The sequence below is a fragment of the Microtus oregoni genome, unplaced genomic scaffold (assembly GCF_018167655.1).
Source record: "Microtus oregoni isolate MIOR12 unplaced genomic scaffold, Mior012 000004F_ref0000308, whole genome shotgun sequence".
NCBI classification, from domain to species: Eukaryota; Metazoa; Chordata; class Mammalia; order Rodentia; family Cricetidae; genus Microtus; species Microtus oregoni.
The window spans coordinates 8875319-8900411 of record NW_024543063.1 but is presented as its reverse complement, the minus strand read 5'-3'; the positions used below and the strand labels follow the sequence as shown (position 1 = coordinate 8900411).

General features: G+C 44.4%; 1 protein-coding gene and 2 non-coding genes across 5 annotated transcripts in view; all 3 read left to right on the top strand.

The window, feature by feature from the left end:
- The window catches only part of Atg16l1 (autophagy related 16 like 1), a 35558-nt gene extending 10465 nt beyond the window's left edge, over positions 1–25093 (top strand). Inside the window, exons 5-19 of one of the 3 annotated variants that reach the window (XM_041650255.1) lie at positions 672–923; positions 3356–3421; positions 5670–5756; positions 6352–6408; positions 6620–6670; positions 7296–7398; positions 10892–10997; positions 12393–12463; positions 14285–14356; positions 19286–19406; positions 19685–19790; positions 21545–21694; positions 21781–21828; positions 22929–23030; positions 23901–25093. In XM_041650255.1, the coding sequence (XP_041506189.1) occupies positions 672–923; positions 3356–3421; positions 5670–5756; positions 6352–6408; positions 6620–6670; positions 7296–7398; positions 10892–10997; positions 12393–12463; positions 14285–14356; positions 19286–19406; positions 19685–19790; positions 21545–21694; positions 21781–21828; positions 22929–23030; positions 23901–23994 (1486 nt within the window). In that variant the 3' untranslated portion in view covers positions 23995–25093. The remainder of the gene's footprint in view (positions 1–671; positions 924–3355; positions 3422–5669; positions 5757–6351; positions 6409–6619; positions 6671–7295; positions 7399–10891; positions 10998–12392; positions 12464–14284; positions 14357–19285; positions 19407–19684; positions 19791–21544; positions 21695–21780; positions 21829–22928; positions 23031–23900) is intronic. The other 2 variants (XM_041650256.1, XM_041650257.1) reach the window with 2 other exon arrangements.
- On the top strand, positions 8503–8781 carry LOC121447730. Its single transcript, XR_005974253.1, has one exon.
- On the top strand, positions 17839–18102 carry LOC121447729. The gene has a single exon (XR_005974252.1).

The window sequence follows — 25093 nt, the reverse complement described above, 5'->3', positions numbered from 1 at the left end:
ACACATTGTTTTTGCTGTACGGTTGTGGGCAGAACTGGTGGCAAGCAGTGGCCACACTGCTTTCCACAAGAATTTTATTGCATTGCTTGCAACCTGAGCTTCTCTTCTAAGTGAAGCAAGGGCAGTCCCCTTTACTCATAGGCGCTGGACATCTGCTAAGGAAGTGATGGCACCCTTGTAAGTGAATGTTCCAGAGGCATTCTCGGTTCTATATGGTCACTGAGTGTGGTCACTGGTGTCTTCCACTAGAGGCGGGGCCACGGTGTCCAAGCATGTGTCTGTTAGGATGGTGGAAGGTACATTTGTGATTGTTAACTGGCAAGAATTCTGGCAGATGGGAAACACAATCAGACCTTGTACCTTAGAGCTGTGGAGAGGTCCTTACAAGGCTTTACCACTTGGGAAGTGCCTAGAGCTTCCCCTTCTTTAAGGCCTTTTTTTCAGGGGGCGGGGGAGCTACTGTTACTGGCTGTTTGTGGTCAGTAGGAACTTCATCCTGGGTGTTTACTAATAGAACTATTCTGTACACCACGGAGCTGGATGGACCAAGTATGGTGGCCAGTGTTCCTGCTGCTGCTTGCTCCAGCCCATCTAGGTAGCACTTGGGTAGGTGCTCTCACTGAGGTACAGGACTCTGATGAGAGAAACCTCTTCTAAAATTGTTCTTTCAGAATTGCAGAGTGTTTACAGACCATCTCTAACCTGGAGACAGAATGCCAAGACCTGCGCACCAAACTGCAGGACCTGGAGCTAGCCAACCAGACCCTGAAGGATGAGTATGATGCCCTGCAGATTACTTTCACCGCTCTAGAGGAGAAACTGAGGAAAACTACTGAGGAGAACCAGGAGCTCGTCACCAGGTGGATGGCTGAGAAGGCCCAGGAAGCAAATCGCCTCAATGCAGAAAATGAGAAGGACTCCAGGTGTGATACTTAGCTTTAGTGTGTGCTCTGAGGTTGGTGGAGCAGAACTGGCTCTTTGAACAGAAGCATGCCTGGAGTTGTTGATGTGGTGGTGGTGGAAGAGACACTGGCCGAATTAGAAATGCAGAGTCAGAGAAATCTGCATTTGCAGCTGAGCAGAGGGGTATGCTGTTTGGAACACACTGTTCAAGTGGTGTATCCTTGTTGCATGTCTCCCAACTACCTCCCAGTTTCATGAAGCTGTTCAGGCGTATACAAAAACTTTGATTCTGCTAGTATGTAAGAAGACTGTAGTTTCCCGTGGTGGCGCACACCTTTAATCCTAGAACTCAGGAGGCAGAGGCAGGCAGATCTGGGTTTGAGGCCACCCTGGTCTACAAGAACTAGTTCCAAGACAGGCTCCAAAGCTACATAGAAACCCTGTTATGAAAAAAACAAAAAACTAGTTTAACCTCAGGAATGTAAAATTGAGATTTCTAAACCAAATTTATTGCTAATATTTTTAATACAGTAAAATCTAGGTAGGGTTTGTGCTGGGAGTTAAAAGATGGGTCACTGGGATATCAGTGACAGCACTCTGAATAAGGAATTTTGTAACCATTCAGTTAATACTGTTCTGCTAAAGTCATCTTAAGACCCCATAAATCCAGACAACAACAGCAACAAAGCTTTTGAAATGAGCACCTGTCTGACAACAATTACTAAATTCTGTAATTAGCAGGGAAACCTCCCACCCTACTATATTAGGAACTTGCATGTATATGACACAACATGAAGGAATTTAGCACACACATGAGTGCACACATAGTTACTGGTGGTATATTCATGGTCAGGGTCCACTATTACCCCACATATTTAAGTTCAGACAGCAACACTACACTTTAAAAACTGTATCTGTAGCTCCGTCTGGAAGGGAAGTTTATCCACAGTGGGGTTAGGAGAGAGTGCTAAGGACTGATAGTGAATGCTTACCCTGCCGTGTTTTGTGCTCACTTAGTGGGAAAATGAGGTCTTAGAGGTCGAGGTAGAAAACAAATGAGTGCTGATTATTTCATGAAGAGTTCCTAAATAGAAATATTAGCGAACTTTGTGGTCAGAAAATCGAACACAGTAATTAGGAGTGGCAGTAAAACTGTTAGATTTCTTAATATGGGAACAGTGGATTAAGAAATGCTTTTCTGTCGTTGCTCTTAGATATGTGCTCACACAGGGTAGGGAAGGGAAAGCACAGTGCACAAGTGGAAGCTGGAGGACACCTTTGTGGGATCAGTTCTCCCCTTTATGTGGGCTCCAGGAAATCAAATGCAGATCATCACTTGCACATCAATCACTTTAATCCATTGGGCCAGAAAAGATCTTTATTTTAAAAGTGATCTTAATGCAGTCATTAGGAGAGATGGGTCTGACAAGCAGCAGTGGCTATCATCAGTAAAGATGCCAGAAAGGTTTGTTAGGAGACTAGTGTGTTCTGGAAGCACATGGCACCACCTCTAGGAGGACTGCTTAGAATCTGATAACTTTCCCACTTGTTGGGCCTTATCCCAGCCACAGAAGTAAGGAATCTTGTTCACAAATGTCCAATCAGGGTGGCATGTTATTCATAGTGAAAAAATTAGGTCCTTACATTTAAGTCGTGACATAGCACACAGACAGTGGAATTTTATGAAGACATTTAAGATTTTATATTTTAGGTTTTTTGTTTGTTTGTTTGTTTTTAGAAGTTTAACGTTAGTGTATTTTATATTCATATTACACGCACATTATAAACAATGATAGCCATTGTTTTCTTCTTATTTTTGTGCTGTGGCTGGATTAGTAGGTAGTTCATTGCAGGGAGTTAAGTCATAACCATAACTAACTCTGGAATTATGAAGCACCTTTTGTCCTAGGCAGCCATGGGTCCCTGCAGGCTGGTTTTCTTGTGTGTGTGAGAGAGTGCATTTGCCACAGGTCGCTCCCACAAGAGATCTAACTCAGGTCATCAGGCTTGTTGGCACATACCTTTTCATTGGCTCTGGAGCCTTTTTATAATGGGAAATCTCATCAGTATTTGGGTGTCTTTGGCCATATTGTTATTTTTTTGTGGAGAGGGACAGGAGGCAAGCTCAAGGAGGCTCTTAGATGTTCTGCTCTGTGACTCTGCCTTATTCCTTTGACTTAGACTTGCTCACTGAACCTAAAGTTAGGCCGGCTGAGCACAGCCCCAGTGATTCTCCTGTCTCTACTCCCTCTGGGGTTACAGTAGTCATGCTGGGCCTTCAGTGTAGGTACTGGGATCTGAATTCAGGTCCTCATGCCTGTGGCAGTAGCTTTCTTACTCACTGAGCCGTCTCTGCAGTCCTGCACCTGAAGTCACATTTCAGAACCAGAAGTTTGCTGAGATGGAAACCTGGTGCTATGTTTTGGTTTGTTCATTTTGTTTCTGCAAACAGGAGGCGGCAAGCACGGCTGCAGAAGGAGCTTGCAGAGGCAGCAAAGGAACCCTTGCCTGTTGAACAGTAAGTACAGAGAAGTTAATCTAAACTGTGCTCTTAATGATTTGTTTTATGGTTTTATTTCTTTAAAAGCTAAAATAGTTTTATTACGGGAAGGTACTGGGGATAGAAGCTGCAGTCCCAGCCCAGGTTAAAAAATGAAAGGCACAAAATAAGAATACATTATCACCACTAGACAGTAAGATGCGCACAACCACTTCTGTTACTTTGATGCTGGTGGTGTTCCATTGTACTTAGAAATAGTATATTGAAATGGCCTTTGACCATATTTCAAATCAGTTACTTGAGATGAATTTTTTAAAATAATACTCTGTTGACCTAAGATTTCAGATACATCACCAGGTTACTTTCCCAGAAGTGTTTCTTGTTGACAGTAATCAGCTGATTATGACTAACTTCCTTCACACAGAGCCACCTTACTATTTCCTGTAGACTCTTGGGTCACTGGCCTTCCTCACGAGACCTGTCGTCATGTAATCTGGGCTGTGGTTTCAGTTTTACTATCTGAGTCTGTGACCTTATGGACGTTTACCCAATTTTTGAGGCATTAGTGAGGTCAGAAATCTCTTCACAAAAAGCAATTAAATCCAGTCAGCCCTCCATGCTCCACCTGCTAATGAAAATGAAGTGCCTGGTATTGGCAGTCCCGTGGTAAATGGTGGGATTTCAGTAACAGTCCTCTCTGCTCTGATTCAGGGTGGGTTTCCTGCTGGGCTATGTTAGCTCCAGAATTATGACCTACTGTTACTTAAATGTGCATTGATTCCTGGGGCTGAGAGAGGCTCAGCAGTTTAAAGCACTTGTTGCCCTTGCTGAGGACCTGGTTCAGTTCCCAGCACTCACATGGTAGCTCACAGCCATCTGTATATCTCCAGTTCCACGGGATCCAGTGCCCTCTTCTGACCTCCCAGGTACCCAGCATGATACATACATCCATGCAATCCAAATACTCACACACAAATACATTTTTAAGTGGAGAGGAGCTGTTTAAACTTGAACCCATACACCTTCCCCTAAAGGAAAGGAGAGTTATGCTAAATTTTTACTCTAGGAGAGAATATGAAATGTGTGTATCTCCTGACCTCAATGGAGAAAACTGGTCTTGATGCCTTTTTTTTTTTTCAAACCCACAAAGTAGTAGATAAGTAGGTGGCCTAAAAATGAGATTTGGTTCCTTTAAAAAGGAAAAAAAGAAAAAAAAGGAAGTACCATGTGTTTGCCTCATTTGCTAGTATAACCAGGTGGCATGATTAAGAAGGATCCGGCATCCTTCCCAGGATTCCACATGGAAAGCTGTGCTGAAATGTAAACCTGAGAGAGCTTGCTGTAGAGATTCTCCCAATCTATCTACTCCACAGGAATGTAACAGTTTAGGTCAGAGATACTTACATTTCTAGAACGGGGAGGCAAAACCTGGTATTTTCTGGGGTGTGGCCCTTATACAATTCCAGTCACTATAGAACCATGAGACTCTATCACGGAGTATCACTGTAAGCTCAGTTCATATTGTTCCTCCTGCTATTTTTCTCCTGTGACTCTCAAACTCTAGGTCTGGGAAGGCCAGCCAAGTAGAAAATCAGGCATAGCCTTGTTCTTCTTATTCTCACCATACCCCTACCAAGAGTATAAAGCAGTTAAATGTAATCCCAGAGTAAATAAGGGAAAATAAATTTACTTAGTCATGGTTTTACTTGCTTGGTGTAACAGGTTCTTAAGTATATATGCTCATAATCTAGATAATCACAGAAAAGGGAAAAAAAAATCTTGTTTTCAAAATCTTAAGAATCCAAACAGTGGGTGGTGAGCTCTTAATATTTTAAGGTGTTTTTTTCCATGAAGATTGCAACACAGCAAATCATTAAGACCAAGATTATGACTTGCCTTCTTCACAATCAGGGAAGACTTGGCCTGTAAGAATGTGTAGAAAGGAAACCAGAGGGGCCTGCATCCGCTGGCATGAACAACAAAAGGAGCATGTTCCGAATTCAGATGATGGCACAGGAAGTGTGCAGACCCTCCAGCCATTAGAAGTACATGTGTTTAGGCTTTGTTTTTGGGAAATTATTCTTGATTGGCTTTATTGGTTTTGAATAGGTAAAATGGTTTATGTTTCTCAAACATGATGTAGTTCCCTTTTCTCCTTCACTATCACTTTGCAGCCAAGACTCAGGAAGAGTTCATCTCTACAGTGTGGTACTGGCCCTTGCAGAGCTCCTGTTCAGGACAATGACAGACTCTCATTTCTTTCTAGGGATGATGACATTGAAGTCATTGTGGATGAGACCTCAGATCACACTGAAGAGACCTCTCCTGTGCGAGCCATCAGCAGAGCAGCTACGTGAGTGGACCGGCTGGGTGGGAAAAAGGCGAGCTCCAGCTTTAGTGTGACTGCCAGTTTGTGGACATGAGAGGAAAACGTAATCAGATGTACCCAGAGTCCCCAAGCCTCTTCTACCACACAGAGAGGAGAGTGGGAGGAAGGCGGACAGGTGGCCTGGCATTTGTGACAGAAACAGGTGCACCAACCTCCCGAAAGATGGGTGAACCGTTAAATTTCATTATTCACTGCAATCATTCAGATCTTAGGACACAAGGATATATATATTGTAGGGTTTTGGTTTTGTTTTTTTTTTTAATTTGCTAAAGTAGGGCTGAAAGAATGGATGGAAATTTAACACCCTGAAGTTTTTGGTAAATTAGACAGATCCCTTGTCAGGGAATTTCTTAGGGAACCTTGTTTCTTTTAAGACTGTAGACTGGGTTTTCCCTTCTGCCTTCTTACTATTTCCTGATGGTTCAAATGCTGTATTGATTTTGTCTTGGCTGGGATTTGGGAATGGAAAGTGTATTCCCAGGTACTTGTTTTTAGGGGCTGTTTTGATTTGGGGGCAAAATGTTTCTAAGGTTTAAACCTATCCTCCCCTCCTCTTTAGTAAGCGACTCTCGCAGCCTGCTGGAGGCCTTCTGGATTCTATCACTAATATCTTTGGGTAGGTTAGAAGTCTTTCACCTTTCCTTTTAAAAATGTGTGAATATACCTAAGCATATGTATGTGATGTATTATTTTTAATATACACCAGAATTTCAGCAGTGCCAAGAACGTGGATGCCTTAATTCAGCTTGTCATTAGCTTCTTTCTCTTTTCTGCAACTTCCTTTCTCTTTATCTTGCTGTGAGCTGATCTATGGCCTTTCCCTTTAGTCTGTCCGAATCTCCCCTTTTGGGACATCATTCTTCTTCTGATGCTGCCAGGTGAAAATATTACCCTCTCTCAGCCCAGCATGTGAGTGTGGGTTATTGATAATCGTGCTGACCACGCTGCGCTGCCCGCAATCATCGATGTCCACACGCTAACCAGGGCGCTTTGCATGTTCCTCGGAATGAATGCTGGAGCCCTTGAGCTGGGCAGTCAGGTTGAGCTCTCTGCAGTCATCATGCTCTTGACGCCATTTCTCTTAGCATGCATTTGACTCTGCCTTGACCACAGTTATAAAAGCTGAGGGTTGTTGTACTAGGCATGGAATTCAGCTCTAAAGTGTGTGTCAGAGTGTCGGAGGTTCGCCTCCAAGCCAGCTACTATGTTAGAGAAAATGTTTTCCCAACATTTACTGACAGGGCAAGCAACTTTGGTTCAAGATTGTGTCAGTGTTGGGTTTTGAAGCCCATGAATTAGCAAACAGAAAAGTAAGGTGTGTGCTAACTCCTGACATATGAGTAAGATGATATGAATCCTGGATTTTGGAGGGTCTAGAAAGACAACAGCTATTAACACAGCACACTGCTTAAGTAGGGTCGTTCTTGAGGTCTGTTTAGCAGTTTGGTAGACACTAATCCTAAACAGTCCTGTATAATGTTTGCTTTTTGTGTTATTCCTTAGGAGACGCTCTGTCTCTTCCATCCCAGCCCCTCAGGATAATGTGGACACTCATCCTGCTTCCGGTAAAGATGTGAGAGTCCCAACTACTGCCATGTATGTCTTTGTAAGTATGCCTTGTACCCAGACTCCTCTGAGCCTGGGATAGTAGCAGGATCTGGAATTAAAGGGTCCTTGGGTCTGCATCTAGACTTTCCACTGTTGACTTAGACCAGCTGACTTTGTGACCTATGGGGAATTAAGGTATGTTGTGTTTAGCTTTCAGCATACAGAATTTGTTAAAGACATCCTGTGTACCCTGGGACCGACTGAAAGGATTGGTGCCTTGAGCAATGAAGCAAGAGAAACCAGTGTAATTTGTACAGTTGTTTTTAACTGGTTAGCTGCAGCTTAAGGTGAAATTCCTGATGGAGACTTGTGTCTTTCAGAGGTACTAGAGCAATGGCTCAGATTAAAACGTGGGGAGCTAGAAAGAAGACTCAGTGGCTAAGAAAACTAACTATTCTCCCAGAAGACCTGAGTTTGGTTTCTAGCACCCACATGGCAGCTTATATCTTTCTGTAATTTGTTCCATGGGGCCCCAATGCTCTTCTGATGCCCACATCACCAGTCATATACATGGTGCACAAACATTCATGCAGACAAAACACCCAAGCATACACATATAAAACTCAAAAATAATAAGGGCAGATGTGTTTGTCTTCTAAATCAAATTGTATCTGGATGACTTCCAACCACTCAGAGCTTGTTATTGGAAGCAGGACATAGCACTGGACAGAAACCAAAGTAGTACCTAGGATTCTAAGTTGAGTTCTGGCAGTAGCAATTAATCTTAGTTTCAATTGAGCCATAGAACAGAAGAAATTGGTCTAACCTGAGGAAGTGTGGTCTACCTTGCTCATAACTTTCAGAAGTGGGGAGGCAGAGAGGCATCATGACTCGCAGTGCCCTGGAATTGGTTAGGTGGTTTGGGAGGGACATGTGGCTCAAACAGCCTACTTTGGTTAGTGCTGTAGAAATGGCGTGGCACCTGGGTGATAGAGCTTTCAGTTGAGCACATTCAGGAGATCATCATTGGCAGGCAGGCATTGCTATTCAGTGAGCTGACTGAGCCTCAGGGGTTGAGAATGAGCCCTGCTTTGGAGGAGGAGTTGGGCAGGGTAACGGCACCCACTCCCGTGATTCCATATTGGGCTGAGCACCTTCCAGAGGTCAATGATGATTGGTAAAAGGTCTGATTGCACTGAATGTCACAGCTCCTTCCTTGCACTCTACTCCCAGCAGCCCCTTCCCCCCCCCCCCCCCCTAGCACATTGAGGTCGTGCGTGGGAGAGTGGGGCAGCTGATAATTTAGGATTCTGTCAGTGTGTGTTCCAAGAGTGAGTGGTTCACAGCTGACTGCTGTCCAACAGAACCCATCATACAGGAGTCTTGATGAGTGGCAGGATGGATGTGATAGTGCATGATCTCAAGTTTTCAATCTGAGACCTCGGAAACAAATGGTTCTTAAAAAGGAGAATTTTATGAGGTGAAAAGCCTATCACCTACTGGATTTCCACCAGCTGGACATGAGGGAAAGTGCTGATTGTGTCCCAGGCAGTTAGGGAGATGCTGCCTCCCCAGACTTTGCTGGACTTGAAGCAAGACCTAGACATCAGCTTTGTTCTTAAGTAGTTCTCTGTCTACTGTCGTGTTGAGGGAGAGCATAGCAACACCATCTCTTACTCTTTTCTTCCATTTTACATGGGATGATTTTACCTGTTCTTACTCTGAACATGAATGCGCATCCATACTAATCTTTGAGGTGGGAAGTCCTTCCGTATATGTGTTGCTTTTACTGGTTAATGCATAAAGCCGTTTTGACCAATGGCTTAGCAGAATAAAGCCAGGCAGGAAGTACAAACAGATCTATATAGAGAGTAGGCAAAGTCAGAGAGATGCCATGTAGCTGCTGAAGGAGAAAGATGCAAGAGCCTTCCTAGCAAGCCACAACATCATGGTGATGCACAGACTAATAGAAATGGGTTAATTTAGCTAGCTAGAAATACGCCTGGGCCATTGACCAAATAGTGCTGTCATTAATATAATTTCTGTGTGATTATTTGAGTCAGGGTGGCTGGGAAATGTAAGTGCAGTCTCCATCTACAAATCTTAGAATTTCCTGTGGAAAGGCCAGGCACAGTGGCACTGCTTTTAAGCCTGGCATTCAGGAAGCAGAAGCTGCAAGTCTATGAGTTAAGGGTCAGCCTGATCCAGAAAGGAATTTGCCTACAAAGAACTTTTAATTCTTTCAAAATAACACTTTTATTGATAGTTTATTCAGTTTTCAAAAATAGTTTGAGTCATATATTTCTGATTAAAAACCCAAACTGAAGCTACGGGAAGTTAAACACTTAATGAACATCACACTGTTAATGAACTGGTGCCATGTTTCCAGAGTGAACTACACAAACTTACAGTATTAGGACTGGCCAAGAAAACTTCTCTTAGTGGGTGAGAGCACTTGCTGCAATCTTTGAGGGCCTGTGTTCATATCCATAGAACCCATCTAAAAGCTGAATGGCTTTGTCCCTGTAACCACAATACTGAGAGTGGAGAACAGAAAATTGCAGGATCTTGCTGACTGCCAGCCTAGCTTCTAGTTCAGTAAAAAGTCTTGTCTCAAGGTATTAAAGCAGAACAATAAATCCCATACACAACTGCACATATACCCCGCCCCCAGAAACCTTCTTTAGAGTGTTGTATGTTACTAGGTACATAGCATTTAATATTAGTAATAAGAGAAAATCTAGTGTCTGTCACAGAAGAGGCAATTCGGAAACTGGAGAGATGTCTCAGCAGTTACATGTGCTTTGCTGCTTTTCTAGGGGACTTGAATTTGGTTCCCAGCTCCCTGCATCAGTCTGACAGCTCATAACCACCTGTCACTTCAAGGGATCTGATGCCTTCTTCTGGTTCCCACAGGCACCCACACATACACAAACATTCATAAATAAAAATAGATGTTAAAGAAAATAGCAATTCATCTCTCCATATACTTTTAAGCAAGGAAAATTAAAAGTCAGATTATGATTCTTAGGAATAAGATAATGCAAAGGCAAAGTTTACGCAATATACATTAATTTTGAGTATTTTTGTAGGGATGTATCATTGTATTTACTGTCTGGCTTTGAACTTCTGGCAGTCTGTCTGCCTTCTGAGGGCTGGAATTAGAGGTGTGTGTCACCATACCTGGCTTACTCTGAATACTTTTTGTTTAAGTGAGTACAAACCAAACATGGTAGCAGACTCCTGTAACCCTTAGCTTAGGAGGCTAAGGCAAGAAGATTACAAGTGTAGTTCAGGTTGACCTGGACTACACAGTGAGATAGTATAATATCCAAATGAATGGATTTATTTATGCTACTGCAGCTGTTAAGAATAAAATGAACTAGAATCTTAGGAGATTTTGGGTGTGGAGTCTACTCAGAGTTCATAGTTGAATCCAGCTCTTTTGGAGATTGTTTGGCCTACGGTTAGGCAGTTGGAGTATATATGTGTGCCTTAGGCTCCTGGGGGATGATAATTATTGGGCTTTGAAACAAGGTACTGTCTTGCAGGATGCACATGATGGGGAAGTCAATGCAGTGCAGTTCAGTCCAGGTTCCCGGTTACTGGCCACTGGAGGCATGGACCGGAGGGTTAAACTTTGGGAAGCATTCGGAGGTAAGAGCCCATTATGTATGTCCTTATAAGGAAACTCTGGTGACATCTGAGTGACTTTTTGCTTTATTTTGAATTATATTTTAATTTGTTTAATATATGAGTAGTAGAGTCAGGGCTAATTGAGAGCACATGACTTGAAATTCATGCTCTTTGTTTTTGAGACAGTCTCACTGTATTTGCAGGCTAGCCTGGAACTCATGGTTCTGCTATGGCTTCTCTGTGGCAAAATCCCATGCTCTTATTGTTGAAGACTTCTCTAGCCTCTAGAGCAGAGAGAAAGGTGTGGGTTACTGCTTTTGATGTTTGAGCAAGTAGTTAGTGAAACCTTTGATTTCTGGAAAGCATTGTGCCTGTCTTCCCTGAATTGCCGTTAGCAGAAAAGTGACTCAGATAAACCCCTTAGTCTGCTGAAACTGTGAGAATGGGAAGTTTTGCTCAGAGACTTAGGTTAGGAAGATGGAAAAACTGAAGTTGTGAGAAACTAGAGCTCAGCGTAAGGAAATACTGGCAGATGTGCTTATAAAGATTGTAGCTCAGCAGTAGAGCACTTGCCTAACTGCTGACCAAACAACAGCACAGTTTGACTTTCTTTGATCACTAAAACACCTCTGAGATTAGAAGGTGGAAGTGGGGCTGGAGACGTGGTGAAGGAGGAGTATGTGCAGGAGGAAGGAGTTCATAGTAGGCTGTCTGAATTGATAGAACTATGGAGTCCAACAGGTTTTCAGGCCATAATGAAATGAAGATTTCCAAAACAGGAAATTACAAAAATTTGGTGGTTAGTTTCACCGAGAACTAATGGAAAGACCTGCATGTGCTCCAAAGGATAACTTGGGAACATGCATATGACATTGCTGAATCTCCATTGTTTCAGGGCTCAGATTGCAGCAGAATGCCCTGTTTTCTGTTTATCTTGTCTGATTCTGTAGAACTGCAGGAAAGCTCCTGTTCGCTGTCATTATTGACTTGCCTTGTATTTCACTGCTCCCCCTTTTTGATTTTTTTTTATTGATATTTATTGAGCTCTACATTTTTCTCTGCTCTCCTCCCTGCCTCTCTACTCCCCCTTCAACCCTCCCCCAAGGTCCCCATGCTCCCAATTTACTCAGGAGATCTTGTCTTTTTCTACTTTCTACTTCCTGTGTAGATTAGATCTATGTAAGTCTCTCATAGTGTCCTCATTGTTGTCTAAGTTCTCTGGAATTGTGGTTTGTAAGCTGGCTTTCTTTGCTTTATGTTTAAAAACCACCTATGAGTGAGTACATATGATAATTGTCTTTCTGTGTCTGGGTTACCTCACTCAAATAATGTTTTCTAGCTCCATCCATTTTCCTTCACTGCCCTCTTTTAATGTATTTAATGTAACTCTTAAATTTTTTATTTTACTTCATGCAGATAAATGTGAATTCAAGGGTTCCTTGACTGGCAGTAACGCGGGAATTACAAGCATTGAATTTGATAGTGCTGTAAGTACCTAATTTTAGATTGTTGTTTGGTTCGTTGGTTGTTTTTTAAGACAGGGTCTCTACATAGTCCTGGCTGTCCTAGAACTCATTATATAGACCAGACTGGCCTGCCTCTGCCTCCAAAGTGTGACCACCATGCTTGAACAATTTTTATTTTTTTGAAAAATAATTTGAGGTATTTGATTTTTGAAATTAAAAACAAAAACGACATGGGAAGCAGAGTCAGGTGCATCTTCGTGAGTTTGAGGCCAACCTTGTCAGGATAGCTAAGACTACACAGAGAAAGACTGTCTTTTTAAAAAAAAAAAGGAAAAAAACAAAACCACAAGACTTCCTGTTCTCTGCAATTTGAAATCCAGTTCACACTGGGGAGGGTTAGAAGTAGATTAGAGATCTACCAACTCTCACCACTTTGATCTGTTTCAGAGCCCGATTGTTTTGTTTACATACATGTCCCTTGGGGTCAGGATGGTGTCTTCTCAAGGAATTTCCCTCTAAAAGACCCAGGCCAGCAAGTTGGCTCAACAGGTAAAGGCACTTTCTGCCAAGCCTGACAATCTGTTAGATCCCTGGGACCCCTGTGGTGGAAATAGAGAACTTACTCCTGAAATTTTTTCTCTGACCTACACGCACTGACATACAAACACTAAAACAAATATATGTTTTTGTTTTGTTTTTTTGAGACAGGGTTTCTCTGTGTAGCCCTTACTGTCCTGGAACTCACTCTGTAGACTAGGCTGGCCTTGAACTCACAGAGATCCACCTGCCTCTGCCTCCTGAGCGTTGGGTTTAAAGGCACATGCCTCCGCTGCCTAGCTTAAATTTTTTAAGAGAATGGCAAGAAAGCATTGAATTGCGGGTCATGGTATTAAGATAACATAATACCTCTAGGGTGGTTTAGAAAAGAAAGTAAGCCATTTGAGGCAGACCTTGAGGTCATATGCAAAGGGTAGACATTATAATATAGGCATTGCTGACAGGAAGCAGAGAGAAGAGCTGAAACAGGACTGGTCCAGTAGCTGGTGAGTAATGGTAGCATCCCTATTGCTCACCAGCACTCACTGATGTGATGGGTCTTTCTCTTGTTTGCTGATAGCCTTATCTCAAAGGATGGGCACTGGCTAGGAGTGAATCTTCTTCATGCCTCAAGCAATGGTGCCTTGATGTTGGGGGAAAATTAGGAAATAGGAGTGGTTAGTTGTATGGGGGTCAGAATATATATGATGTCAAAATGTTAAATAACCACAAAGCCATTCTGAGAGTCCTGAGAGGTTTCTTGGCAACTTTGGAGATCAAACCCAGGTACCTGGACATGCTGTACAAGTGCCTTACTATTGAGCGAAATCTTGGTTCCTGAGAGGTTTGGAAAAACAAATTCAGAATAAAGAGGCGGTGTCTGAAATGGCCCACAAAAGCCCAGTAGGACTGAAGCAGGGGAACTCCAGAGGAAGGAACAAAACTAATGTGGAAGATGGACACACTAGGTAGGAGATGAGTTGGGAGGCTTTCTGGTTTGCTCAGTATTGTAAGGAAGTCCTGTTTATTGTTAAGACATTGGTGAAGGGAAAAGTGGGTGGGCGAGGCTGAGCTCTTCTTTGAGCCTGAGATGTCTGCTATACTCATGTAAGGTCACGTGAACCTGGGAAGAAGGACTTAGCTTAAAGACGAGGTGGGGGTAGTTGCCAACTCATTGGCAATGTAGGTTGGTCTAGCTTAGAAGTGAAGTTGAAAGCATCTAAATTACTTCTTGGACCTGCTGACTGGGGAATTTGTACTATTTGAACTGAACTTTGCTCAGAGTTTTTCTTTTTATTCTTGTAGGGAGCTTACCTCTTAGCAGCTTCAAATGATTTTGCAAGTCGAATCTGGACTGTGGATGATTATCGATTAAGGGTAAGACCCAGTTTGAGAAAGCTAGCATAGTCTTCCAATTGCATGTGTCGATCAATGTATGGAATACAAAAAAAAATTGACGGATGTTTATAAATATAAAATCTGTTTTGTTTTTTGAGGCAGGCTTTTTCTATGTAGCTCTGGCTTGGAACTCTCTCTATAGACCAGGCTGGCCTTGAACTCAGAGTTCCACCTGCGTCTGCCTCCTGAGTGTTGGAATTAAAGGCGTGTGCACCACTGTCCAGTTTGATATTAAATTCATGCTCTATTCTGGGAAAATAGGTTTCTCCTTTGCACCCTTTCAGCATGTTTGCTACCAGACCCTCACATTTCTGTGATAGTCTCAGGAGTTTTGTGATCTGAAGAACCAAGTATATTTCGTATTCTATTTTAGTTTAAGTTGTCAATTGAGCATGTGAATTGAGATGGGTTTCTCTGTCTAATAGCACTGACTATCTTTGAACTAGCTTTGTAGACCAGGCTAGCCTTGAACATAGAGCTATGCCTGTCTCTGCCTCCTGAGTGCTGGGGATTAAAGGCATGTGCCTCCACACCTGGTTTATCAATTGTGGTTCATAAGAGCCCTAAGCCCCAAAAGTTACCTCATAGTTGGAAATAGGATTATGGAAATACATGGATATGCTTAGGGTAGAGCTTAACCAGGTGGTAAAGCTAGGAAATGGGAGCTTCCTCTTGAGGGAATCTGCATTTGAGCCCAGTGTGATATCCAGGACAGTGGTCAGAACTTGGCGTGTCTGAGAGTTGGGTAATGGAGAGAAGTTCTCACATGAACTTGTGGAAGGTGACACAGAAGGCACTTGGCATTGGTGGGGCGTTTTAAGTTTGACATAGTTGCGTTTGTGTCAGCTCACACAAAGAATGGCACTGTGTTTAAATGAATGTGTGAGCTCTACAGACGTCTTTACAGTTATCTTGGTGGTCTGATTGAATGGTATAGAGATGAAGCTCGAAGATTCTTTAGAAGCAGACTAACTTAGCACTTTGCTTTTCATTTTCCTGGAAGAACTTTGTAGGCAGGACCTGAGGGTAATAATTCATGGTTCTCAGTTGAAGGAAAATGTAGGTGGGGGCTTCTTGTTTGTTCCCAGCTGCCCAGACCACGAAATCATCACACAGAAACTGTATTAATTAAATCACTGCTTGGCCAATCACTTACACGTATTTCTGGCTTACTCTTATATCTTAAATTAACCCATTTCTGTTAATCTGTGTATTGCCGGGTAAGATTCCAACGCTTCTGTTTCTGGCGGAAGCTACATGGCTTTTCTTTGACTGTGCTTACTTCTCCCTATATATCTCTTCCAGCCTGGCTAAATTCTGTTAAGCTATTGGCCTAAAGCAGCTTCTTTATTAACCAATAAAAGCAACACATATACAGAAGGACTTCCCACACCAGGAGAAGTCAGTTCTGAACGTGCAAAACATGAGCCCGAAATATAGCAGATACATACTGTGGGTGGCGAAGAGTCAGCCTTGTGTTTTCTGAAGGGAGGACTGCTGCAGCTCATGTCTGCGCACGCTCCACTCCCCATTTCCAGTGGATGCTTCACAGCTTTGCCTTCTAAACGTGGGAAAGGCGCCTGCCGGTGCTGCTGAGTGTGCAGTGACCCTCTGGTCAGCTGTCGTTTGTTTCAACTGTTCATCTTTTGGGGCTTTTGTTTTGTTTTTTAGTTGTGTATGTGTGCCTGTATCTACGTGGGTATGCCTATGGAGCCTAGAAGTTGTGAGCCACCAGTGCACAAAGGCATGCACACATACACCTTTATTTTTTAAATTGGAATTTTCCTACATAACCTTGACTGGCATAGAACTTGTATGAACCAGGTTGTACTCTATTTTGCAGCAATCCTCCTGCCTCTTCCTCCTTGGTGCTTTGGCACTATGCCTAGCTCTGTTCATCTTTTGTTGGGCATTTAAGATTGAGTGAATTCTTCAACGAGTTAGTTTGCTTAAAGAAAAAGCATTTCTTTGTGTTGGATGCAGTGCCAAGTTATGCCTGTTTTATATATTTCTTTTTAATTATCTGGGAACTCAGATGAGGGAGGTAGATGAGACAGGTTCAGATAGGCAGTAAAAGGTCACACAGTTAAATATTATGGTTAAAATTTGAATTGAGACCTATGTTTCTAGGCTGAGATGAAATAGTGCTGGCCAACTGTGGAAGTTGGTTCTGCAGGTTTCTTTATACTGGGCCCTGGGAGGAAAAAAGAAGAAGTTTTTGAAGCACGTGACAGAGGGTGGTGTTTTTGTCATTGGTAAAAGAAAATTATAGATAGGTGGGGATCATCCTCCTGAAGTATGGTGAGGAGACTGGAGAAATAGACCCAGAAGATGGAGATCAGAGTCAGGATTGTTTCCAGCTCACTGAGCTGCAGCACGGAGGCCCAGTCACTGGGCCACACATGGGGATGAGTTGAGTGATGGTGACATCATACTTGGGTTGCAGCATCATTTGATAGACTAGCTTTGATAGATAGCTTTGAGAGCTGTGGCCTGCTTGTAGCTCTGTCTTGTCCCTAGGTAGATGGAAGATGTGGAGGCCTTTTTTTCTATGACTTTTTTGTTTTTGAAGAACTCAGGCAGCTCCTACTGGGCTTAGGAAATAAGAAAACTGTTAGCATTTGTTCTGTGGGGTAAGGAGGTGCATGTGCTGTGGCATTTGTTCTGTGGGGTAAGGAGGTGCGTGTGCTGTGGCATTTGTTCTGTGGGGTAAGGAGGTACGTGTGCTGTGGCATTTGTTCTGTGGGGTAAGGAGGTGCATGTGCTGTGGCTTTGTGTAGAGGTGGAGGAGAACTGGTAGGAGTAGGTTCTTTCTGCCGTATGTAGCCTTTGCTGATCTTCTTACTGGACCAAAGCATTCTTTTCTTTATTAGAAACAAAATATTAATGAACCTTTTGAACTTGGGGGCGGAGGGATGACACTTATAAAAAATGATTCTAGTCAGGTGTGATTGTACATATCTTTAATCCAGTACAGTCTGGTCGATGTAGTGAACAGCCAAGATTACATGGTGAGCCCCTGTCTTTATCTAAAAAAACAAAAAATGACCCCTGGGAAGCCAGAGATAGCTCAGCAAATACAGTGCTTAATCCTGATGATTTGAGTTTGATCCCTGGGACCTTGTAAAGGAAGGCGAAAACTGTTTCCACTTGGTATTTATACACATAATTAATAATAACAATAATAAAGAGAGCCCCAGGAGTTGAATCCCAAAGTACTCTTGGAAAGAAAGACCAGTGTTTCATTCACAACTAGCCATAGCATCAGCCATAGGGGATCCAGTGTCTCAACCCCCGGAAATTACAATGGTGTGCACAAAGAAAAGCAAACCTTTAAAAATAAGTAAAAATAAAAAGCCAGGCATTAGCACATGCCTTTAATCCCAACACTCAAAAAGTAGACTTGTCTACATAGTAAGCCCTTGTCTCAAAAGCAAAAACAAAACTCTACCTTGAAAAGAGGTCAATGATGAATAGTAAAAGGTCTGACTTCCGAGGTCGCCTACCAGCATCCTCCATCCCCAGCTGCTGCCTCTTACCCATCATGCTCTAGTAGTGCTGTCATGGGAAAACCAGTAGCTGACAAGCAGTGATGTCTCCATTCTGTGTTCCCTGACAAGCTCAGAGAAGACACTGGTTGGCATCCAACACCTTAGTCTCAAAGGGATTTGATTGTTGGGAGTTCTGGTGTCCTTGGCTATGATCTGACGTTTTAAGCTGAGACCTCTTATTTTAAATGCCCCATGGCTTCTAATTGTGTGTATGGAATTCTGGTGTTTATTTTTGTAAATTATGCCTGCAGTGGATCTGTCTGTTCTCACTTTAAGTGAGAATGCTTTCAGTGGTACTGAATAAATTCTTCCTGTCTTTGATAATTTGAGCAGACTTGATGGTACACCTATTAATGCCAGCACTAGAAAAATGGAGGCCAGAGGTTGTAAAAGCATCCTCCATTTGCTTTCTGTTTCCTCTCTTTTATATTTCAAGGAGTTATGGAGTTTGGTGCTGTGATTAGGTGGGGTTTGTATTTATTCCCGCCCCCTTCCAGTGCTGGATCTAGAGCCTCATATGTGCTAGACAAGTGTTCTGCCACTGCGCTTTATCCCCTAGGCTTACCCAGGCAGATTGTGCGTCTACAGATTCCAGCAGTCAAGTTCTGTGAATATGTATGCAACACCATACCACCTGCCTTTCTCTTCGTGAACTTGATCCCTGTGTTATTCAGCTTTCTGTCACTGTTGTGAGAGACCTAAGTAAGACAGGACACACGCCTGGCATCAACATCTCAAACTCAGGCTTTAGAAGTTTAGCCCATGGTTGCTTGGGCCTATGGTGGCACAGTACATTGTGTGACTGAGGAACCTGTTTGCCTTGTGAGAATTAAAGAGCAAAACAGGAAGCATGCAGGGGCCCCCAGTCTTTTGGAGAAGTGTGTGCTCAATGTGTTATCTTCCCTCACCCTGGACCACAGACTGTAGAGACCAGGCCTCAGCACATCATTCTTTGGGGAGGAGCATGTGCCCAATGTGTTATCTTCCCTCCCACTGGACCACAGACTGTAGAGACCAGGCCTCAGCACATCAGTTCTTTGGGGTTGTTCAAGATCACACCAAAGCAATGCCTCATCTCTAGGCAGCACCAGAAATTGTTTCTGGAAGATTCTGAAAGCTACTTAGGTCAGAAATGTGGTTGCCTAGTTGAAAGTGCTTCAGATGAAGCATGCAGCTTCTTTGAAACTGAGTTGGTAAAGCTATTCTCCATATGCCGTATTTCTTTAACCCTTTTTTTTTCTGATTTCTTTGAGGGTGTCTGGTGGGATTTCAGAGCCTTTTGAGACTGGCTCTAGAGCTCCTCTGGGAGGGCAGCATGTCATCCCAAAGCTCACCCTAGCTGTGTCCTCTCTCCTAGCACACACTCACAGGCCACAGTGGGAAAGTGCTCTCTGCCAAGTTCCTGCTGGACAATGCTCGGATAGTCTCAGGAAGTCACGACCGGACCCTCAAACTCTGGGATCTACGCAGCAAAGTCTGTGAGGAAATTCAGTCTCTCTCTGTCTCTCTCTCTGTCTCTCTCTCTGTATAGATATTAGTAGTGAGGTGATGCTCCCACATCCAAGCTTGCATTTTGTGTAAGCAGTCTGAACCCTAGGTTTATTTCAGTCTGAGGGACACTGGAGTAGTAAGGGTTGTTTCTGCTTGGTGTCATTTCAGATCCTAGTTTGGGGGCTCAGTAGTCAAGACTGTAACCACATTGTATATGTATATAGCCACATGGTTGCCTTTGTGATGATGATTGGTTTTCTTTCAGGCATAAAGACAGTGTTTGCAGGATCCAGCTGCAATGACATTGTTTGCACTGAGCAATGTGTAATGAGTGGACATTTTGACAAGAAAATTCGTTTCTGGGATATACGGTATGACGCCCAAGAGCTTAGTGGGGGGGGGGGGGGTACATATAAAGATCTGTGAGCATGCTTTGTTTTTTTGGGGGGGGAGTGTTCTCATACTCCAGGGCTGGCAGAGCTCCAGGACACCTGGGTCTAAGCTGTGCTATTTTTCTTTATACAAAATAGTCTTCTGGATCCAGCCATCATTTATTGTACATGCACTATGTACCAGATGCTCTGCCAGCTGTGAGATAAGCAGAGATGAGAAGATTCCTACCTTTAGGCAAATTAAGATGAAATTTAATTTCTGTCTTCTGTGAAGACAACACAAGGCAGTGAACATTTTGCTGTAGTGGAGACAGGCTTTTTTTCCATGGTCATGGGAATTAATCTGGAGAAGCAAATGGACTTCATATGACAGAAAACCATCGAAAAGCATGCCCAGCTAGAACAGCCTGGTGTGGTTGGCATGTAGCAAGCAGAGGGCATGCGCCAATGAGATAGTGAGGTGAGTGGGGAATCAGACGTCCACTGGCTTTATAAGCCACTCCGAATGTCTTGATGTTTGAATTGTGGCTGATAACAAAAAAAGTGATGACTGACTCTGTAAAAGTCTGCTCAGTGATTTGTTCATCTTCAGAGAGTAGGTTAGGGCACATTGAAAGCTAAGTGTTGATAAGGACCTGAATTCATGGCAGAAGGGCATAAGCAGGGGCATGCTGGGAGGTTCCTGTTGCTGGGCAAGGTGAGGAGGAGGAGAAGGAGGAGGTCTGTCAGGACCAAAAGAGGTCCAGTGAATGGAAGCAGGAAGATGGTGGTAGCTGATAATTGGATTGAAGAGGGAGAGGGAGGCAGGCCACAGTTCAAGTAGGGGAGCTCGTGAGTGTGGAGAACGGGGTAAGAATGCATGGCTCTGGATGGACTTGGAAATGCGAGTACCCTCAAGGATACTGTGAAGCTTGTGACTCCCTAGACCCTACCTCAAGCTGTATTTTTAATCCTTTTTTCCCTCCAAACCTGAAGTTCAAACTTAAAACATGGAATTTTAAAATTTCACCAGACATTGCAAGTCTCCTGGCTAATGGCAAGACAAACTCTGCTCAGTTAAGACAGCAAATCAGTTCATTGAACACTTTCAACAAAACCTTTGGGAGTGTCCCCATTGGGTCCTGTTAGCTTACTTCTGTGGGTTGAATGTGTAGGAGAATTTGGGGAAGCAGCAGCAGAGGATACACAGTGACATTTGTGCCCTGGGCTCATCCAGTCCCATGTCTGAAGTAGCCACGGTGAAACTTCCTGAGCATGACAGGGCCTGTGGACTCTGCAGATCCACCAAAGCAGCTTGTACGCCAGCCAGCCTTGTGTCAAAGCTAAAAGTCACACCCTTGACATTGTCCTGGTCTGCGGCTTAGGGCAGATGAGTGGTAGGACACATGTTTATCATGCGCACAATGCCTCAGATTCAGTCCACAAAACAGTAAGAAAAAGCAATATTCCAGTTTGCTCTTGCCTATCAGGAGTTGTGGTTGGTAATTGTCCTGCTATACTAAAAACAGGCACAAAAATTCCTGACCAGCTCCACCAGTTCTAGGACCCAGCATTCCTGTAGGCTCTTTTGTTGGGAGAGTTGTGTAAGCAGTGGTAAGGTCAGGGACATGCTTACTGCCCCTGAAGACTGTTGGATCTAGCTGGCTGGCAGCATATTTTGCTCAGTGACATAACATCCTAGTCAAGTTGGATGTGGCCCACTGGCCTTAGTCTCAGGCTTCTCTCTCCTTTAGATCAGAGAGTGTGGTCCGAGAAATGGAACTGTTGGGGAAGATCACTGCTCTGGACTTAAACCCCGAGAGAACTGAGCTCCTGAGCTGTTCCCGTGATGACCTGCTGAAAGTCATTGACCTCCGGACAAATACTGTCAAGCAGACGTTCAGGTACTGGCCCTGGGCCCTGGGCCTGCCGTGTCCTGCTTCTGTCCTCCTGGGTGAGTGCGAGCTGATCTGTCTGCTTTTTGTTTCAGTGCACCTGGCTTCAAATGTGGCTCTGACTGGACTCGAGTTGTCTTCAGGTTAGTAGCCGTTACCTACCTCCTGCTTGGTTTATCTCGGGTTTAACCTGGACACTTTCCCTTAAGGGAAATGATCCTTAAAGTACTTAAAGGAGAAAGTGGTTTCCTTTAAGGGAAGTAAATGCCTCTCAGAGCTTTCAGGAGTGAGTCTGAGGGTCATTGGGGATCCCGCTAGAACCCTTTTTTTTAATGGTGTTCCTTCTATGATTGTGAGCATGGTTAACTGGTGATTGGTTCTGAGTGAGCTGCCACATTTCCCTTTCCACTTACCCACTTCCCAGACTTGGCACAATTTCAGGGAACACTGGAAAGGCTTGACCTCCCTGGGGTGGAACAGTACAGCCTGTTTGGGGGTGACGCTCCAAGGTGATCCAGTGCCTCTTCTCGTTCTGCCTTTTGTGTGCCATACTTTCCTCAAGTGCATTCTGGCTCTCATAATAGGGAAAAGTGTTTCATGTGGTGTGTGTGTGTGGTTTGTTAGCTTACGTACACACGCAGAGACCAGAGGAAGACATCTTGTGTCCTGCTCTACTATTTCACCCTGTTCCCTCCAGTTTTTCACTGAACCTAGAGTAAAACTGACTGCCTACAAGCCCCAGAAATCCTTCTCTTTCCACAACAGTTCAGGGTTACAGGTACAAACATGCACACACACATTTTTTTAACTTGGGTTTTGGAGATTCAAACTTGGATCCTCATGTTACAGCAAACACTCTGGACTCATTAGGCCATCTTCCCAGCCTATGTCTCAGCATCTCATGGTTTCTCCTGCCTCCCCTTACTAAACCATGCAACAAGTTTGTTCATGGGCAGAAACTGTAAGCTGTTCAGAGGTTAGCTTTAGGCTTCCCTGTGTGTTGCTTGAGTCTGGGAGGGAGGGAGGGAGGGAGGGAGGGAGGGAGGGAGGGAGGGAGGGAGGGAGGGTCGGGCGGACAGGGAACCTCAAGATACAACATGGCACTGCTCTTCAGCAGCCAGATGGCTGAAAACCAAAGGGCACACATTTGCTGCCATCTCCTGACTAGCACCTGACCTTCGTCTGTGAGCACAGGAGTGAAGTCAAAACTTTGCAGCTTTTGCTCTCTCGTTGTCTTCTCTAGCCCTGATGGCGGTTATGTGACAGCAGGCTCAGCCGAGGGGTCTCTGTATGTCTGGAGTGTGCTCACAGGGAAAGTGGAGAAGGTTCTTTCAAAACAGCACAGGTAAGATGAACCCCATCAGTGCGTGTACTTGGGCCCACATCTCAAGCGGAGCCATGATTTCATTCCTGGGGTTATGAGTATTCGGTTGGGTGTGAACCTCTGAGCTTCTTGATTCTTGAGGGCAGTTCACTCTCATTTGCGGGGCTGGCTGACCAAGGTTAGTGGGGCCAGGCTTCACCACTCAACAGTATAGCAGACCACAGTGACTGAGATGCAGCGTGTAGAACCATTGATTGGTGGCCACTGGGGAAAGGGTCAGAGTAGCTCCTTCACCCTTTCCTACTCCATCCCTTCTCCCTGTCTCCTTGACTCTCACATTTGTCAGTAATTCCACAGGTTCCAAACAGATTTTATTTTTCGAGACAGGGCTTCTCTGTAGCTTTTGGTTCCTGTCCTGGCACTAGCTCTTGTAGACCAGGCTGGTCTCGAACTCACAGAGATCCGCCTGCCTCTGCCTCCCGAGTGCTGGGATTAAAGGTGTGCGCCACCACTGCCCGGCCCAAACAGATTTTTACATCCTCCCTTACCTTCTACCAGATTAGTAGCTCCTGGGCTTCTTGTTACTTATTCTGTAACCAAAGCTACCTGCCAACTAGAACATGGGCCCCACATTCCTGTGGGTTGGTAGCCCCTGCTGATGACCCTGCAGGATTTGCAGCTTTGTAGTTTGTTGTTCCCCTGCTTCTGTCAGTGCTGTTCTTGGGGTGAGCCTGGTTGCTGAAGGAGACATCTTTCTAGTCCAGTGCTGCATGCTGGAATAGTGCAGCTTTCTTAGCATAAGTTCCTGCTGTGGGTGGGTGTGCCAGTATTCCCCGCATGCCTGGGCCTGGTGTCTGGCTGACCGAAATCTCTTCTGCTCCATCCTTAAAGCTCCTCCATAAATGCGGTGGCCTGGGCGCCCTCGGGCTTGCATGTTGTCAGCGTGGACAAAGGAAGCAAAGCTGTGTTGTGGGCACAACCTTGATGCACCCCCTCAGGAGCAGCGCAGGACCCCCACAGCATCCTGTCTTGGGGGGTGATGTGTCCTCCCAGAGAAGAGCTGGAACTATGTGGCACTGTGGCTTTCCTGAGAACTTTGACTTAAGGTCTCGAGTGGCCTAGAAGAACCAACACTGAACCACACTGACTCTGCGAGTGCCTGGCAGAGGCTCGGATTCTCGTCTGCGTTTGGGTGGGAAACACTACTAACTCTGACCTTCCATACCTCATGGGGAGCACAGGGTCCCTGCTGGGTCTCCCCACTGGACACAGTGCCAAGGACAGCCCCACACACTGGGCATTGGGTCCCCTGTGCTTTTCCTGTCTTTCCAAAGTCTGTTGTGGCCTGATGCACGGCCCCTTTCTGGGGTCACTTACCCAGGGGACTCATTGAAGGCATTGGGTCAGTGGAAACCAAATGCAGGGCCTGTCCTCATGTGACAAAGGATAGATGGAGCAGTTTGTTTGCAGGGCTGGTGGTGAGACCACATCTCAGCTGGCCTTCAGAATGCCTGTCTCCCTTTCTGCCAACATTTCCACATAGTTTTGTGTGTATGTGTGTGTCAGAGAGAGTGTGCGCGCACGGGATGGAAAGGACTTGTGCCAACCTTTCCCTGTCAGGTATAGATTTGCAGCAGAGGGTGGCTGAGTGCTCACCTGCACTTTTTTGCTGAAGTCGGAAGTGGTGAGTCCAGCCACTGCCTGCAGTGACCTTAGTGTTCGGTACAAGCACCTATGTAGGAGCTGGCTACAATGAAGACTAGGAAAGCATATGTCTGTTGCTCCCCTGCACACGGTCTGAGCTCTGTCTGGCTGAGGCACCGTGTGTTTGTCACATTTACTTTGCACTTTATTTCTGGCCTCCACACTGGTTCTCTGGACAGGAGGGGTGCTAGAGCTAGGAAAGAGGGACACACAGTCTTTCTCCGACATCTTCCCTGCTTGCAGCTTACCCCTTGGTTTGCTGCCAGAGAGCTTGTGCTGATGGAAGTTGAAGTTCGCTGGCCAGGGCACATCTTTTATTTATTTAATTATGTGTCCCAACAGAACTTGATTGTAAATAAAGATAAAAATTGTGTTATATA